The sequence below is a fragment of the Sturnira hondurensis genome, unplaced genomic scaffold (assembly GCF_014824575.4).
Source record: "Sturnira hondurensis isolate 20B ecotype Veracruz unplaced genomic scaffold, ASM1482457v3 Scaffold0003420, whole genome shotgun sequence".
Classification (NCBI taxonomy): domain Eukaryota; kingdom Metazoa; phylum Chordata; class Mammalia; order Chiroptera; family Phyllostomidae; genus Sturnira; species Sturnira hondurensis.
The window spans coordinates 380,633-396,504 of NW_028076051.1; the positions used below are offsets into that span (position 1 = coordinate 380,633).

The following is a 15,872-nucleotide window of genomic DNA, read 5'->3' on the forward strand; positions in this document are numbered from 1 at the left end:
GAAAGTTACCTACAAAATAGTGCCGATAAAACTATCAGCTGATTTCTCAAAAGAAACTTTTCAGAAAAGAAAGGACTGGAAAGAAGTATTTGAAGTCATAAAAAGCAAGGACCTAGATCCAAGATACTCTATCCAGCAAAGCTTTTATTTAGAATGGCAGGGCAGATAAGTGCTTCCCAGATGAAGTCAAGTTCAAAGAGTTCATCATCACCAAGCCATTATTATGTGAAATATTAAAGGGACTTATCTAAGAAAAAGAAGATCAAAACTATGAACAGTAAAATGACAACAAACAACCATCAACAATCGAACCAAAAAAACTAAAACAAAAACAAACTAAGCAAACTAGAACAGGAACAGAATCAGGCATGATTGGGCACATTCAGGGTGGTATGGCCATAGACTGAACAGGAACAGAGTCACAGAAATGGAGATTACATGGAGGGTTATCAGTGGGTTAGGAGAGGGGTTGGAATGGGGGAAAGAGTACAGGGAGTAAGAAGCATAATTGGTAGGTACAAAATAGACAGAGAGAAATTAAGAATAGTATAGGAAATAGAGAAGCCAGAGAACTTATATGTGTGATCCTTGGACATAAACTAAGGGGAGGGATAAAGGAGAGTAAAAGAATGGAACAAGTATAATAGCATAATCAATAAAATACACTCTAAACAATAGAAAAGAAAGAAAGTAGGGGAGCTACAGAGTAGGAGAAAATGCTTCCAAAACATATATCTCACAAATGACTGACTTCTGGGATATATAAAGAACATCCACAAGTCAATAATAATAAGATATACAGTTCAATATTTTTAAATGGGGAAAACTTTGAACAGACATTTTATAAGAGAAGGTATATGGATGGCCACTAAGCACATGAGAAGTTCATCAATATCCTTAGCCATCAGAAAAATGCTAATTAAAATCACAATGAATTAAAAAAAATCACAATGAATTAACACTACATTCCTACCAGGATGGCTGTTATTAAAACAACTGATATCATCATGTGTTGTTCAAAGATCTGGAGCAACTGGAATTTCCAAATGTTATTGTGAATATCTATATCTATATCTATACACCTGCTCTCTGACTCAGTTGTTCCACTCCTATCTAGGTGTTTACCCAAGATAAATAATAACATATAACTGTAAAAATATCAATGCAGAAATATCCATAGCAGCATTATTCATAATAGCCCAAAACTAGAAGTAGACCAAATTTCTATAAATATAATAGATATCTACTATGGAACAGCTAAAGCATAACCAAATGTTCAAAAATATATGAATAGATTAAAATTTTTGATATATCTATACAATGGAACCTGCCAGTTCCACTAGTATAATATGGTGGTAATTACTTTTATTATGAATATATAATAAATGCAGCATCTAGATAAATAAACTTAAAATTTTAAATTCTTAAAACCCCCAGCAAACACCAGCATCTTTTTGTGTATTTTTCTATTCTTCACTGTTTCTATGCCGACAATATAAATTGTCAGTTTGAGTTGTAGCTCCCGAAGCAGCACAGTTTTTCTCTTTTGATTAAAGTGAACACTTTGCTCTAGGAACTCCTGGCCTTCCTGGACCAAAAGGCATTACTGGTCCTCCTGGGAACCCTGGACTTCCAGGAGAATCTGGTCCTGTAGGTAAGCATGAAAAGGGTTTGCTATTCTGCAAAACCAAGCCTCATGTTCATTTTGGGAAAGTCAGATCATTTCAGGGAGCTGAATGTTTTCATGACAGGGAAACAGTGATCATTCACTTAGCTCTGCTTATTAAGTACAAAGTACAGAACTCAATAAAAGTTATATGAAATTACTGTTGTTAGAACGTATTTTCAGGGCTCACCTTTTCCAGGAGGGGTTATTTCAAGTATCCTATAGTAGATAGAAAGCCTGATATTTTTTTAGAATGGCAAGGAGTAGCACTTTTATTTGTTTACTAAATTATGAAGCAAATCACTTTCATTGATCCCATATGAGGCCTATAAGACACCCCATCTCCATAACCTTACTTTCTTGGATAGTCTAAAGATTGATTAAAATGAGAAACTGAAACATTTTGGATAATGAGTGGATGATAAGACTGTTGCTTATTCACATCGCCCTTGATTTTTATGCTTTTTCATAATATTTCATAATTTAAAGGAGTTTCTCAGAGGCACTTTTTGTCTTTTGGATAGAACTATTTGAATCTAGGATAGAAAGACTGGGGAATATGGAAGGAAAAGGGAATGGAGGAAATAGATGTAACCTTCCTAACCTGTAATCTAGGTGGCAGAGGTCATCCTGGGCCACCGGGACACCCAGGTGAAAAAGGAAAACCAGGTCAAGATGGTATTCCTGGACCAGCTGGACAGAAGGGTGAACCAGGTACTATATTTTTTATTGTTTTTAATTTTATAATTTCCCCCTTGTATACTTTAACTTTTGCCCTTTTTTTACCCACAATGAAATTATATCTTCTTTCTTACTCTTTAAGCTACCATACCCTTTCCTATACTAATTATATTCCACTGTATCCTGAGAATGTAACCTCACATTTATTACTCAACTTGTTTCCCTCTTATGAAAAACTCCATATCCTTTCTTGCTCAATTTTTCATGTCAAGAAGCTGTTCAACTTTTATGAAGTCCTCTGGATGACTTTTATTATGCAATCTATATTCCATTTATATATATTCATATTATATAAATATATGTTTAACATTCATCACAAATAGTATATATGTATATATAGTTTTCTCATGTTAGAATTGTAGTTCCATGTTCAAAATAAATCTTCTATATGTTTCATATAATATACATTGTAGCACTTAATAAAAACTTAAATAATTGGAAGATAGTCTGTACTGTGTCAGTTATTATTATCTATTTGAGAATTGTTGGTTTATTCCCTGGCAGGTCAACCAGGCTTTGGAATCACAGGACCCCCTGGACTCCCAGGACTTTCTGGTAAACGTTAATAAAACATGCTAGCTTTGCGCAGTGGCAATATCATAGCCAATGAGGTTTATCCGAGGAGTGATTACTACTAATTGAAAACGTTTTCTAATAAAACATGCTAAGTGCATAAATGGAGAATATTCTTCAGTACAGTAATTTTAGTTTTATAAAATGTACATACGACCCCAAAAAACTTAACACTAGAGTTACAGCTAATTAAAGTAGTTCTTAATTAGCAATTTAATATGAGGAGTTATACTATAGAAAATGTATTCTTAAGGAAATTCACGTATAGGTATCTATTTATTAACTTCATAAATAAATGCTGAGGAAAAATAAAGAAAGGAAACAAACTTTTAGGAAAAAGTAGATTTCACTAAATTTTTAAAACTCTTTTTCCCAGAAAACACTTTTACCCATGTAATGCAAGGAAACTGTAGAAATACATACTACTAATAAAAATATCTCTTCAAAACTACATGTTAATATTCATTTTACATTTTGTATGGGTATGTGCGCACACACATCTACCTTCACTCACATTCTTATTCTCATTGTAAGAACCAAATAGGTGAGTGATAGAATGTGTGTACAGCTATGTATATGTATGTTCTCAAATAACCAATTTATATTATATATAGGCTCTTTCAAACCACATCCATATCTCATAGAAATTCCCATATCCTTCCTATGATCCCAACATAAAAATGATTGATTTAATGTGTCATTTCTGTGTTGTTCTCAGGCATGTTGGTGGTATAAAAAGTTGATAACAGTTTGTCTAGATTGTGATTTTAAATTTTGGATAGAATAAACTTTGAGGACACATAGATATCATTGAAGACCTATATCTTCCATTAGCCTCAAAATTATTCTCAAAACATTTGTTTTATACCCTGGCCAATGTGGCTCGGTTGGTTGGAGTGTTGTCCCGTAAACCAAAAGGTCACGAGTGTGATTCTCAGTTAGAGCACATAACTAGGTTGAGAATTCGATCCCTGGTCAGAGGTGGGTGAAGGAGGCAACCAATATGTTTCTCTCTCACATCGGTGCTTCTCTCTCTTTCCCTCCCTTTCTCTCTCTCAAATCAGTAAGTATGTCCTCAGGTGAAGATAACTACAACAACAAAACATTTGTTTTGGGAATTTCCTCCAGCCATCTCTAACCTTGCAGATACTTTATACTTTTCTGTTCTTTATCTCTCTTTTCTTCCCAGCCATTTGTCATGTGATCATTGCTCTATGTCCTGATACAAAAGCTATCTTTCAGAAGGAGCTCCTACCTTTTGCAACAACATGGATGGAACTGGAAAGCATTATGCTGAATGAAATAAGCCAGATGTTGAAGGACAAATACCATATGATCTCACCTTTAACAGGAAGCTAAACAACAAAACAAACAAGCAAGCAAAATATAACCAAAGACACTGAAATAGAGAACAGGCTGACTGACCAGAGGGCAGAGGGGAGGGAATTTCAGGGGAAATAGGGGAGGGATTTAGAGGAACATATATAAAGGATACATGGACAACAACTGAGAAGGGTGGAAATGGGAGGGAGTGGGGGAGCATGGGGGGTGGGATGGGATGGGAGAAAAAGACAGAAAACTGTACTTGAAAAGTAATTAAATAAAATTTTAAAAACGCTATCTTTCAGTATATAAGCTATTATTGCTTATATATTTCTATACATAGTCTAGTAAACACTTCTGATAATAGATAAATATATTTAATAGGAACAATGAGTTTTTAATAAAGACTGTTTACTTATTTATCTTTAGAGAGAGGGGAAGGAAGAGAGGGAGAGAAACATTGATGTGCGAGAGATACATCACTTGGTTGCCTCTTGCATGCCCCCAACTAGAAACCTGGCCTGCAACCCAGGCGTGTGCCCTGACTGGGAATTGAACCAGTGACCTTTCAGTTCACAGTCCAGCACTCAATCCACTGAGGCACACCAGCCAGGGCAAGAATGAGTTTTTTGGGTGTGTTGGGTATTTGATGAGAGATAGAAATGACCCTATTATATTCCATTACTTGTTCTAATAAGTATAAATAGCTTTAGCCTTACAGACCAGCCTAATACTGAGCATCATTTAATATGTTCCTTAGTGTCACTTTGTTTTCATAGGTCAAAAGGGTGATGGAGGATTACCTGGCATTCCAGGTAACCCTGGCCTTCCAGGTCCAAAGGGTGAACCAGGCTTTCCTGGTTTCCCTGGTGTGAAGGGTCCCCCTGGCCCTCCTGGTTCTCCAGGTCCAGCTCTACAAGGCCCTAAAGGCAACCCTGGGCCCCAAGGTCCTTCTGGGAGACCAGGTATGTACATGAGTATAGGGGAATGATGTATTTATTTGTCCATTTACTTCATTTTGCTGGCAGGCTTTTACGTCTTTAGAACTTTAAAATCTATAATTGAAGAACTTCTTACGAGTATATAGCTTGGTTTATACTTTGCTTCTTCCATTTCTGTGGCATCTAATAATTCTTTTCAGTAATGCCTTTCATCATTTTCTTAAAGTTGTACTAAAACAAATCAACATAAAGTAAAAAGGAAATAGTGGATGTATTAGAATTTCTATTAAATGTAAAGCTATACTGGTAATCTGGCAGCAAAATACCATCTGCATTTTTAATGTTAAGTTCTCAGCATGTCATCACAGAAATCATTTTAGTGATCACCCAAAAGATGCTTGTGGTTCACACCAAAATGTTGCTATGGTCCTGTCATATGGTCAGCAATTGTAACCAAGCACAACAAAAATTTGTATCTTCTCTAGGAACTAGGCAATCAAACTTATCTTGAAAATCACAGCATGATTAAATTGTATAGTGGTCTCTTCATACCAGCTTTATTTCTGTACTTCATTTGTCTTGTGTTAACTGCTCTAATAATCTCGATTTTGCATCCAATGTTCACTTTTCATTTTGTGTCTGTGCTGTGTCATTTCATTTTACTGAGTTTGGAAATGCTCATTTTCATCCTGAATTAATGTTGCTGGGCCTAATCACTGGTGGCAAATTATTAACAGATTTTTGAGACTTGATATTCAATATCTGTATTTAATGGTAATTTAAATCTTGACTTTCACTGATTTAAAAAATAAGAAAAATTGAAGAAACAAAAAGTTGCCTTTTTTCCATTTGAAAGTCTTGACTCATTTTAACTGTATTTTAAAATGAAATTTTCAACCCTGGCTGGTGTAGTTCAGTGGATTGAGCTCTGGCCTGTTAACCAAAGGGTTACTGGTTTGATTTTCCACAGCGCACATGCCTGGGTTGTGGACCAGGTCTCCAGTAGGGGGCGCACAAGAGGCAACCACACATTGATGTTTTTCTTCCTTGCTTCCCCCTCTCTAAAATTAAGTAAGATCTTTAAAATAATGGAAATTTTTATTTAAGTTCCCATACATTTTGAAGTGATTGGAGTTAAATTTAATAAAATATGCTCTAAAAACATAAATTTAATAGGACACATTTTCTTCAGAGAATCATTTTCTTGTTTCTTTTTAATCTTAATTTATTGAAATATAATGGATATACAACATTGTATAAGTTTAGATGTAAGAGGTAATAATTTGATATATGTATGTAACTGAACATGACTACCACAATAGTTAACATCTATCACCTCACCAAATAAGAAATTGTAACTACACAAGTATCATTTTCCAAACTAGATTTTATCTGATCTGACTTGGATGTGTATAGAGGGTGTTATTTAAAGTTTTACCCTAGGATACTCTTGAAGAAAACCAGTGAAACTCTCATCATCCATGTTAACTGTCTTGCATGCAACATAAAGAATTGACACAAACATCTTGCCTGGTTATGCATGCAATTATTCAAATAAACCAAACTATTATCATGATTTACATTTTAATCAGCACTGTGGTTATTGTTCTTACTAATAATGAAGCTCACTATTGAAATATGTCAACATAAAGGCATTAGTCACAAAAAGCACATTTAAAAGGTAGTTTCTAGAGAAGTAATAACAAGAGTAGTCAATTTAAAAACATACTTGATGAGTGTTTGTGAATTTTTGATCTTTTCATAAATTACAAACTAAAACTGAGTTTTAAACCTGGTTGCTCTCAGAATTGATTGTTTTAGTCTGAGCTTATAGTAATGATTATTAAAAGTGATTTTGGCCCTTTCAAAATTTAGTTTGTATACAGATGCATGAAAATGAACTTTCAGAGTATTTATTTATTGAATTAAAGTTTAACTTGAAAGAAGTGTGCGTAATGCTTTAGTTTCTTGATATTTCTAACAATTTTGATATTTCTCCTTTTTGTTAATGATGATATTGGGCCTTGGTGAACTTTGATCCATGTTCAGGTCCCACAGATTACCTCCTTAACTCTGGAGTGGTAACTACATGCAGTTTCAAATCTATACATATAAATACACACACATATGCATATGTATAATTAGATAATAGATATATATGTATGTATGTATATATATGTATACACATTTATGTGTACCTAATGTTTTCAAGTGTTTGAATATATTTTAAGAGCATATATGCCAGTTCAGTTCTTACATGTTGATCTATCTCTGAAAGTTGTCAGGAGCATGTAGTGTCCAGTGTTTATGTCTATTGGCAGAACCAAAATTACTTAATTAAAAATCTAATTTAATATTTTATTTTATTTTTTATGATTTAATTATTTTTAAAATATATTTTATTGATTAAGCTATTACAGTTTTCCCAATTTTCCCCCCTTTATCCCCCTTCCACCCTGTACCCCCAACCCTCCAGAATTTCCCTCCCTTAGTTCATGTCCATGGGTTATACTTATAAGTTTTTCACTTCTCTGTTTCGCATACCATTCTTAACCTCCCCTGTTTATTTTATGCCTACCAATTATGCTTCTTATTCCCTGTACCTTTCCCCCCATTCTTCCCCTCTCCTTCCCCACTGAAAACCCTCCATGTCATCTCCACTTCTTTGATTATGTTCCTCTTCTAGTTGTTTGCTTAGCTTGTTTTTGTTTTTAGATTCACGTCTTGATAGTTTAGAGTTTGTCGTTTTACTGTTCATAGTTTTTGATCATCTTCTGTTTCTTAAATAACTCCCTTTAACATTTCATGTAATAAGGGCTTAGTGATAATGAACTCCTTTACTTGAGCTTATCTGGGAAGCACTTTGTCTGCCCTTCCACTCTAAATGATAGCTTTGCTGGATAGAGTAATCTTGGGTGTAGAACCTTGCTTTTCATGACTTTCCTTCCAACCCCTTCTTGCCTTAAGGTTTCTTTGGAGAAATCAGCTGAAAGGCTTTCCTCTTGCTGCTTTTAAGATTCTCTCCTTATTTTTGATCTTGGGTAACTTAATGATGATGTGCCTTGGTGTGTTCCCCCTTGGGTCTCATTTCTTTGGGACTCTCTAAGCTTACTGGACTTCCTGGAAGTCTATTTTCTTTGCCAGATTGGGGAAGTTTTCCTTCATTATTTGTTCAAATAAGTTTTCAGTTTCTTGTTCTTCCTCTTCTCCCTCTGGCACCCCTATGGTTCTGATGTTAGAGCATTTAAAGTTGTCCCAGGGGTTCCTAAGCCTCTCCTCATTTTTTCAATTGTTGTTTGTTCATTCTATTCTGGTTGAATGTTTATTTCTTCCTTTTGTTCCAAACTGTTGTTTTGCATCCTAGTTTCCTTCCCATCACTTTTGGTTCCCTGTGTATTTTCCTTTATTTTACTTTGTGTAGCCTTCAGTTGTTCCTTCATTTTCCAACTGAGCTCAGTCAGTTCTGTGAGTATCCTGATTACCATTGTTTTGAACTCTGCATCTGATAGGTAGGCTATCTCCTTGTCACTTAGCTCCTTTTCTAGAGTTTTGGTCTGTTCTTTCATTTGGGCCATGTCTCAGTGCACCTGTAATGTTGTAAGGGGGCAGAGCCTTAGCTATTTCAGAGGGCAACCCTCTTTGCTGCTTTGTGGTGCTGTATGTGGGGGGAAGATCCAGAGGGAACAATGAGGCTAGCTTGTTCTGCTCTAGCTCCACTTTCTAACAAACTTTCTCCTGTGAGACTGGGAGTTCCTCCCACTGTGCATATCCCCACAGTAGTTTACAGATAGATTGGAGTCTTTAGTTTCCTGTTCAGCCAGCCCTGCCTTGCCCATGCAGTCGGCCACCTTGTTGTGTGTTCTCTCCACTTGGCTCCCCGTTTCCACTCTACTACTGGTTTCAGTGAATGTTTCTTTAACTCCGTGGTTATTGGAGTTTCATGCAGTTTGATTTTCTGGCACTTATGGTTGTTTATTGTTTATAGATTGGTTGTTATTATTCTTTTGGTTGTGTTAGGAAGGGAAACATTTCTACCTATAGCTCCATCTTGGCAACTTCAACCTCATTATTTTAAAACTGATTCGACAACTTGTTATTTACCAGATGTACTCTAAATTACATAATTATTGTAATCTGGTATCCCCAGTGTTCTCTTTGCAATAGTTGGATAATGTAACTTTAAATGGAGGCTGGATTTAAAATTTATGAATAAATTCATCAGCTTATCTTTACTTATTACAACTTACTACAACACTTCAGGGTTTTATTTTGTTTTGCTTTTCAGTTAAAATTTGTTAGGTCATTGGGAAATAATGGATTGAGAGCCTCATGTAGAAAACCAATTTGGCATATAACTGACTAAAAAGGTCATAATATGACCTTTTAGATAATAGAATCTTAGAAGTTTTGCTATGATATGGTCTGAAGTTTTCCTTGATACTTACTCAGACCAAATATATTTCAATGACTTACTTTTCTAAGAGTTTTTATTAATGGTTTTTGTATACTGAACACATGTACAAAATGCCTTTATTGTATTCTAATTTATTTAACTAGTTATGTGGTCAGACTCTGCTCAAAGTGTTGTTTTGAGTCAGTTTGCTCTATGTGGTATAGAAACCAATTAAGCTGGTTTCTGGCCTTCTGAATTTCAAATTATAAAATACTGTAAAATTTTTATTTCTGTGCAGTAATGGCAATGTTTTATATACATTTATATGACATGCCACCATTTATATAATGTACTTTTATTGTAAGCTCCTAGAGGGCAGAGTTTGGGTCTAGCTAATCTTTGTATTCCCTGTTAATGCCTTGAATATGGCAGATACCAGGCCAATATTTTAAACATTGAATATGCTCTTTAAAACAATTTTGTAAGTGAAATTAAGGCAGGCATCACTATTCCCATTATGTGGGTGAGAACAGAAGCTCAGAGAGATTGAATTGCCCAAAATCTCCATAGATTGAAATAGTAGAGCCAAGAATAAATCCCAAGTTTTCTAATTCCTAGGGTTCAGTGCTTTATCACAATTTATTCTCTTTGCTAACCTCAATGTTTATAAATAATAGCAAGACTTGTAAGTAAAGGAAACTGTGTTTATAGTCAATTAAAATTAATCAACAGTTGTCCTATTTGTAGGCTTATCTTTTTATGTCATGATTCTTCTTTCAGTAGTTAATAGCTTCATATAAGGTGTGCCTTGAATAATAATAAAGTAAGTGATATTTTCTGTGGTTTGGGGTAGGACAGTGAATGCCAAAATATTTAAAGGTACCTTTTCACTGATGATCTTTACATCTTTGGAAAATTCAACTCTTTATTTTCAAGTTCAGTGGTGAACAAATGTATATTGTTTTTTTCTGTTTGAGTAAGTTATTACAAGTAATAATTCCCAGAAGAAAGCCTTTTGATGAATTACAAGAAAAAGATCAGAATGTGGCTCATTGAATGATTTTCAAAGAAGACAAACAAGTATAGTTGGTTGTGGCCATTGTATACTAGTGTTTTAATCTGTTTATGTAGTCACCAATGATCTTTATATTTTTGTCTAATGAGTCCTTTAAATTAATTATATCTCTTTGAGGCAGTCTGGACATATCAAGAAATTCTCACCTTGTGTTTTTACTAAAGGATAGCAGAGACCAAGATAAACAGTTATCCAAATATATCCCTCTGTGAAAGGAATGAAAAGCATTCAGTGAAATAGTACTGTTTTGCCAACTGTAATGTTTTGAGATACTAACATTTGGAAAGCCGAAGTAGCAGTGTCAACTGCTACTGATGTCTTCAGTGGAATTTGTCATTTTGAGGATTAATAAAAACTAGCAGCTTATTTCCTTGAATAAGTTTGATTTGAAAATATTTGACTCTATACTCCAGTATGGTTCTGTTTGCATACTAAATATGCTGTAAGAAGAAATGCTGACAAAGAGGATATTGTTTAACTTGTTTTATAATGTGAACCACTTCTAATTCATAATCATATTTTGTAGTGTGTTATGTTTGATACGGCTAACATCAGTCTTTGGGATTTGCTGAACTCTGATCTCCCCAGGTTTTCAAGGTTAGGTTCTTCACTGGTCAATTCTTTTTTTTTGTTATGTTTTGTATGTACGATAAGAACATTTCACTTTTTTGCTATAATTGAGAGGTCACTGAGGAGTGCTATTATCCTCAAACACTACCTGCTCTGGTATTTAACATTTTGGTGAAGGTGATGTGACTGGTTTATAGTCAAGTATGAAATGGCATTATGTCTTTGTGGCTTCATTTACTTATATACAATATGTAATTCATACATAAAACATGTTGAATTTAAATGTAAATACACTTATTTTTATCTTTAAGACTACATTATGGTATTTAGGATGTACCTGTCCCATTTTCAATCTCTGTACATTGATATTTTATTAAATTTATGTTGCCTGAGATTATTCTGATCTGTGTTTTCATGATTATTTACAGTAATCGAAGAAGGTAACTATTGATCACTGTTAAAAATAAAACTTATATGTCCCTTGTGTAATTAGCAAATCATTAAATTAAATTTGATGGACTCTAGAATGGCAGGTCAAAATTAATAGCATATAAATTTCTCAATACTGAGTTTTAATTGCAAAAAGAGCAATGCCCATAACATGTGTAGTTTTCTTTTTCCCAAATGATAGCAATGTTATACCTTTCAACCCGGTGGAGACAGTTATAAAAGATTTGTTTTTTCTTATGTTAATCTTACCTTATCATTGTTGGGCTGACTCACAGATGATTTGCTACCTAATTTCTAGTCCAAATTATACATTATAGATGAAAATAACCACTTTGGGACTTCTGGCCAAAATGGAGGTGTAGGTAGACACACTGTGCCACCTTGCACAACCAAAAGAAGCACAACAAATTTAAAAACAAAAAACAACCAGAAATGACAGGAAATCGAACCGTATGGAAGTCCGACAACCAAGGAGTCAAAGAAGAAACATGCATGCAGACCAGTAGCAGGGGCAGAGATGGGCAGCCAGGAGGAGAGGACTTCACAAGGCAGCAGCTGGTGGACCAGGGCGGGCAAGGAGGTGGCTGGTGGACCCAGTGAGGTGATGGATTGTGGACTTGATGATTTCACATTGTGTGCAGATAAACTGGGAGGAACAACTGGGGAGTGAGACAGACTGAGAAAACGAGAGTTTCACGATGGGGAAATAAAGCCTCTAACCTCTGATTGAGAACACCTGTGGGGATTGATACAGTAGCAGGAGAAACCCCCAGCCTCACATCAGAGTTCATTGGAGAGACCCACAGGGTCCCAGAACATACACAAGCCTACCCACCTGGAAATCAGCACCAGAAGGGCCCAATTTGATTGTGGGTAGCTACGGAAGAGACTGAAAACTGGCAGAGATCAGAGAAGATGGCATTGTTCCTTCTCAGACCCCTCCCCCACATACAGCATCACAACACAGCAAAATGGGTTGCCCCATCCTGGTAAGCACCAAAGGCTCCGCGCCATACTACATAATAGACACACCGAGCCAAAAAAAATAATGGCCCAAATGAAAGAACAGATGAAAGCTCCAGAAAAAATACAACTAGGTGATGAAGAGATATACAACCTATCAACTGTGCAGTACAAAACATTGGTAATCAGGATACTCACAAAATGGTTGAATATGGTCGCATATTAGATGAAAAAATGAAGGTTATGCTAAGTGAAACAAAGGAAAATATACAGGGAAACAACAGTGACAGGAAGGAAACCAGAACTCAAATCAATGTTGTGGACCAGAAGGAAGAAAGAAACATTCAACAAAAACAGAATGAAGAAACAAGAATTCAAAAAAATGAGGAGAGTCTTAGGAACCTACAGGACATCTTTAAACATCCCAACATCAAAACCATAGGGGTGCCAGAGGGAGAAGAGGAAGAACAAGAAATTGAAAACCTATTTGAACAAATAATGAAGGAAAACTTCCCCAATCTGGCAAAGAAAATAGATTTCCAGGAAGTCCAGTAAGCTTAGAGAGTCCCAAAGAAATGAGACCCAAGGGGGAACACATCAAGGTACATCATCATTAAGTTACCCAAGATTAAAGATAAGGAGAATCTTAAAAGCAGCAAGAGGAAAGGAGACAGTTACCTACAAAGGAGTGCCCATAAGACTGTCAGCTGATTTCTCCAAAGACACCTTACAGGCAAGAAGGGGCTGGAAAGAAGTATTCCAAGTCATAAAAGGCAAGACTAAATAATCCAAGATTGCTCTATCCAGCAAAGCTTTCATTTAGAATGGAAGGGCAGATAAAGTGCTTCCCACATAAGGTCAAATTAAAGAAGTTCATCATCACCAAGCCCTTGTTATATGAAATGTTAAAGGGACTTATCTAAGAAAAAGAAGATAAAAATATGAACAGTATAATGACAACAAACTCACAGTTATTAACAACTGAACCTAAAACAAAAACAAACTAAGCAACAACTAGAACAGGATCAGAATCACAGAAATGAAGATCACATGGAGGGTTTCAGTGGGCAGTGGGAGCGGGAGAGAGGGGAAAAGGTACTGGGAACGAGTAGCATAAATGGCAGGTAGAAAATGGAGGTTAAGAATAGCATAGGAAATGTAGAAGCCAAAGAATTTATATGTATGACCCATAGACATGAACTAAAGGTGGGGAATTTGGATGGGAAATGGATATGCAGGGCAGAGGGTAATAAAGGTGGGGAAATGGTACAACTGTAATAGCATAATCAATAAAATATATTTTTAAAAAGAAAATAACCACTTTGCTTTAAAAATTCTACCTAGGGAGTTTGCACTCAGTGTTTGTTTTTATTCGCTTGCTTAAGTGTAAAATACCTCAACCCATTCTGTATGATGGGGAAGGGAATGTTTTAGTGTGTCTTTGTGGATGCCAGGCTAAGATGACTATATAATTTGAATTGTTTAAAGACTAAAACAGTTGTTGTATTGTTGTGGACCTTTTTCCTTTCTCTATTTCGAATCACATAGGAATAGCTGAAAGATTAAAAATGGGTTCATATTTTAAAGATACAATTATAGTAATAATAATTTAAAAAACCATTAACATAAATTCTTACACTATGCCAGGATCTACGTTAAGTAATTTACACATACTATCTTATTTAATCCTTGGAACAGCCTGACAAAGTAGGTTGTTCGGACTGTAAAGTAAATATTTTCATTTGAGAAAAAAATTAATTTATTGGGGTAGCATTGGTTAATAAGATTATATAAGTTTCGAATATATACATTTCTATGATACATGATCTGAATATTGCATTGTGTCCCCACCACACAAAGTCAGATTATCTTCTATCACTATATATCTGGCCCCCTTTACCTTTTACTACTTCCTCAGGCCCCTTCCCTCTGGTAACCATCATAGTGTTGTTTGTGTTTATGAGTTTCATTTGTGTATCTCGCATGTAAGTGAAATCATATCATTCTAGCTTTTACTGACTGACTTATTTTGGTTAGCATAATATTCTCAAGGTTCATCCATATTGAAGATGTGGTACATGTATACAAAATAATTTCCATTTTAAATAAGATAAAATTCAGGCCAAGGAGATTGCTAAACTTGCTAAGGTCAAATAGCTAATGATTATTGGAGCTGGAATTCCAACCCAGCAGTCTAGGTCCAAAGTCCAGCACTCTTAATCTGGATTCTATGCTGCCTTGTTCACATGTAGCCATTAGTTCTGGGTTTCGAGAGTGTTGGAAAAGAAACTAAAGTTCAAATGTTAATTCTGATAAAAAAATGACACTTTGTAAAGGATGACAACTAGACTTTGGTCATTAATAAATTAGTAATATATACCGATATGGAATTACAGTGTTGTACACCTGAAATTTATATAATGTTATATACCCATTTACCTCAATAAAAAGATAACCCTTTGTCTATGTGTAAGCATGAAGTTGGTATTCTAAATTCACATGGCTATGATATGTCCTACATATCTTCCTTTTTTTGTTGAAACTAAGGAAAACTAAGATTACTAGAAGAGAGAGACAGTGTAAGTGCTAACTATTGGCTTTTTGTTATTCAGGGCTTTATAATTTTTCTTAGGGCATGTCTACTTACTCTTGGCCTCAGCCACTGCTTAGCACTCTGAAAGCAAGCAACAGCTACATCCCACCTAGTGAAAAAAATATGTGGCTATTGATAACATCTCCTTTGTTGCTTAATGGACATATCTTTAATTAAGAAAGGAAAGGTAAAAAGAGCTTAACAAAATTCCATTTTAAATTATTCACAAGATATATGCAAATTTTTTAAATTTTTCTTCAGGAACATTTAAAATGTAAATAATGAAATATTGTTAACTTATAAAGTATAATATTAAATCAATTAATTTCTGGCATTTTAAAATATTCTCATGTATTAAGTATGTCACTAAAATGAAATCAAAGAGTTTGCTGAAATTACTGTCTTAATTGCATAACTAAATAATAAAAGCTCAGACTGGTGTGGCTCAGTGGATTGAGGGCAGGCCTGTGAACCAAAAGGTCACAGGTTCGATTCCTAGTTAGGGCACATTCCTGGGTTGTGGGCCAGATTCCCAATGGGGGGTGCACAAGAGGCAACCACACATTGATGTTTCTCTCCCTCTC

At 35.1% G+C, this 15,872-nt stretch overlaps 1 protein-coding gene and 1 non-coding gene across 2 annotated transcripts in view; both read left to right on the plus strand.

Moving 5' to 3' along the window:
* COL4A5 (collagen type IV alpha 5 chain) overlaps positions 1-15,872 on the plus strand; it is a 340,149-nt gene that overhangs the window by 300,498 nt on the left and 23,779 nt on the right. Inside the window, exons 38-41 of the mRNA XM_037041949.1 lie at positions 1,574-1,654; positions 2,282-2,380; positions 2,912-2,962; positions 5,083-5,268. Of these exons, the coding sequence (XP_036897844.1) occupies positions 1,574-1,654; positions 2,282-2,380; positions 2,912-2,962; positions 5,083-5,268 (417 nt within the window). The remainder of the gene's footprint in view (positions 1-1,573; positions 1,655-2,281; positions 2,381-2,911; positions 2,963-5,082; positions 5,269-15,872) is intronic.
* On the plus strand, positions 2,985-3,125 carry LOC118984186 (U4 spliceosomal RNA). Its single transcript, XR_005065877.1, has one exon. It is a non-coding gene; the product is annotated as a U4 spliceosomal RNA (small nuclear RNA).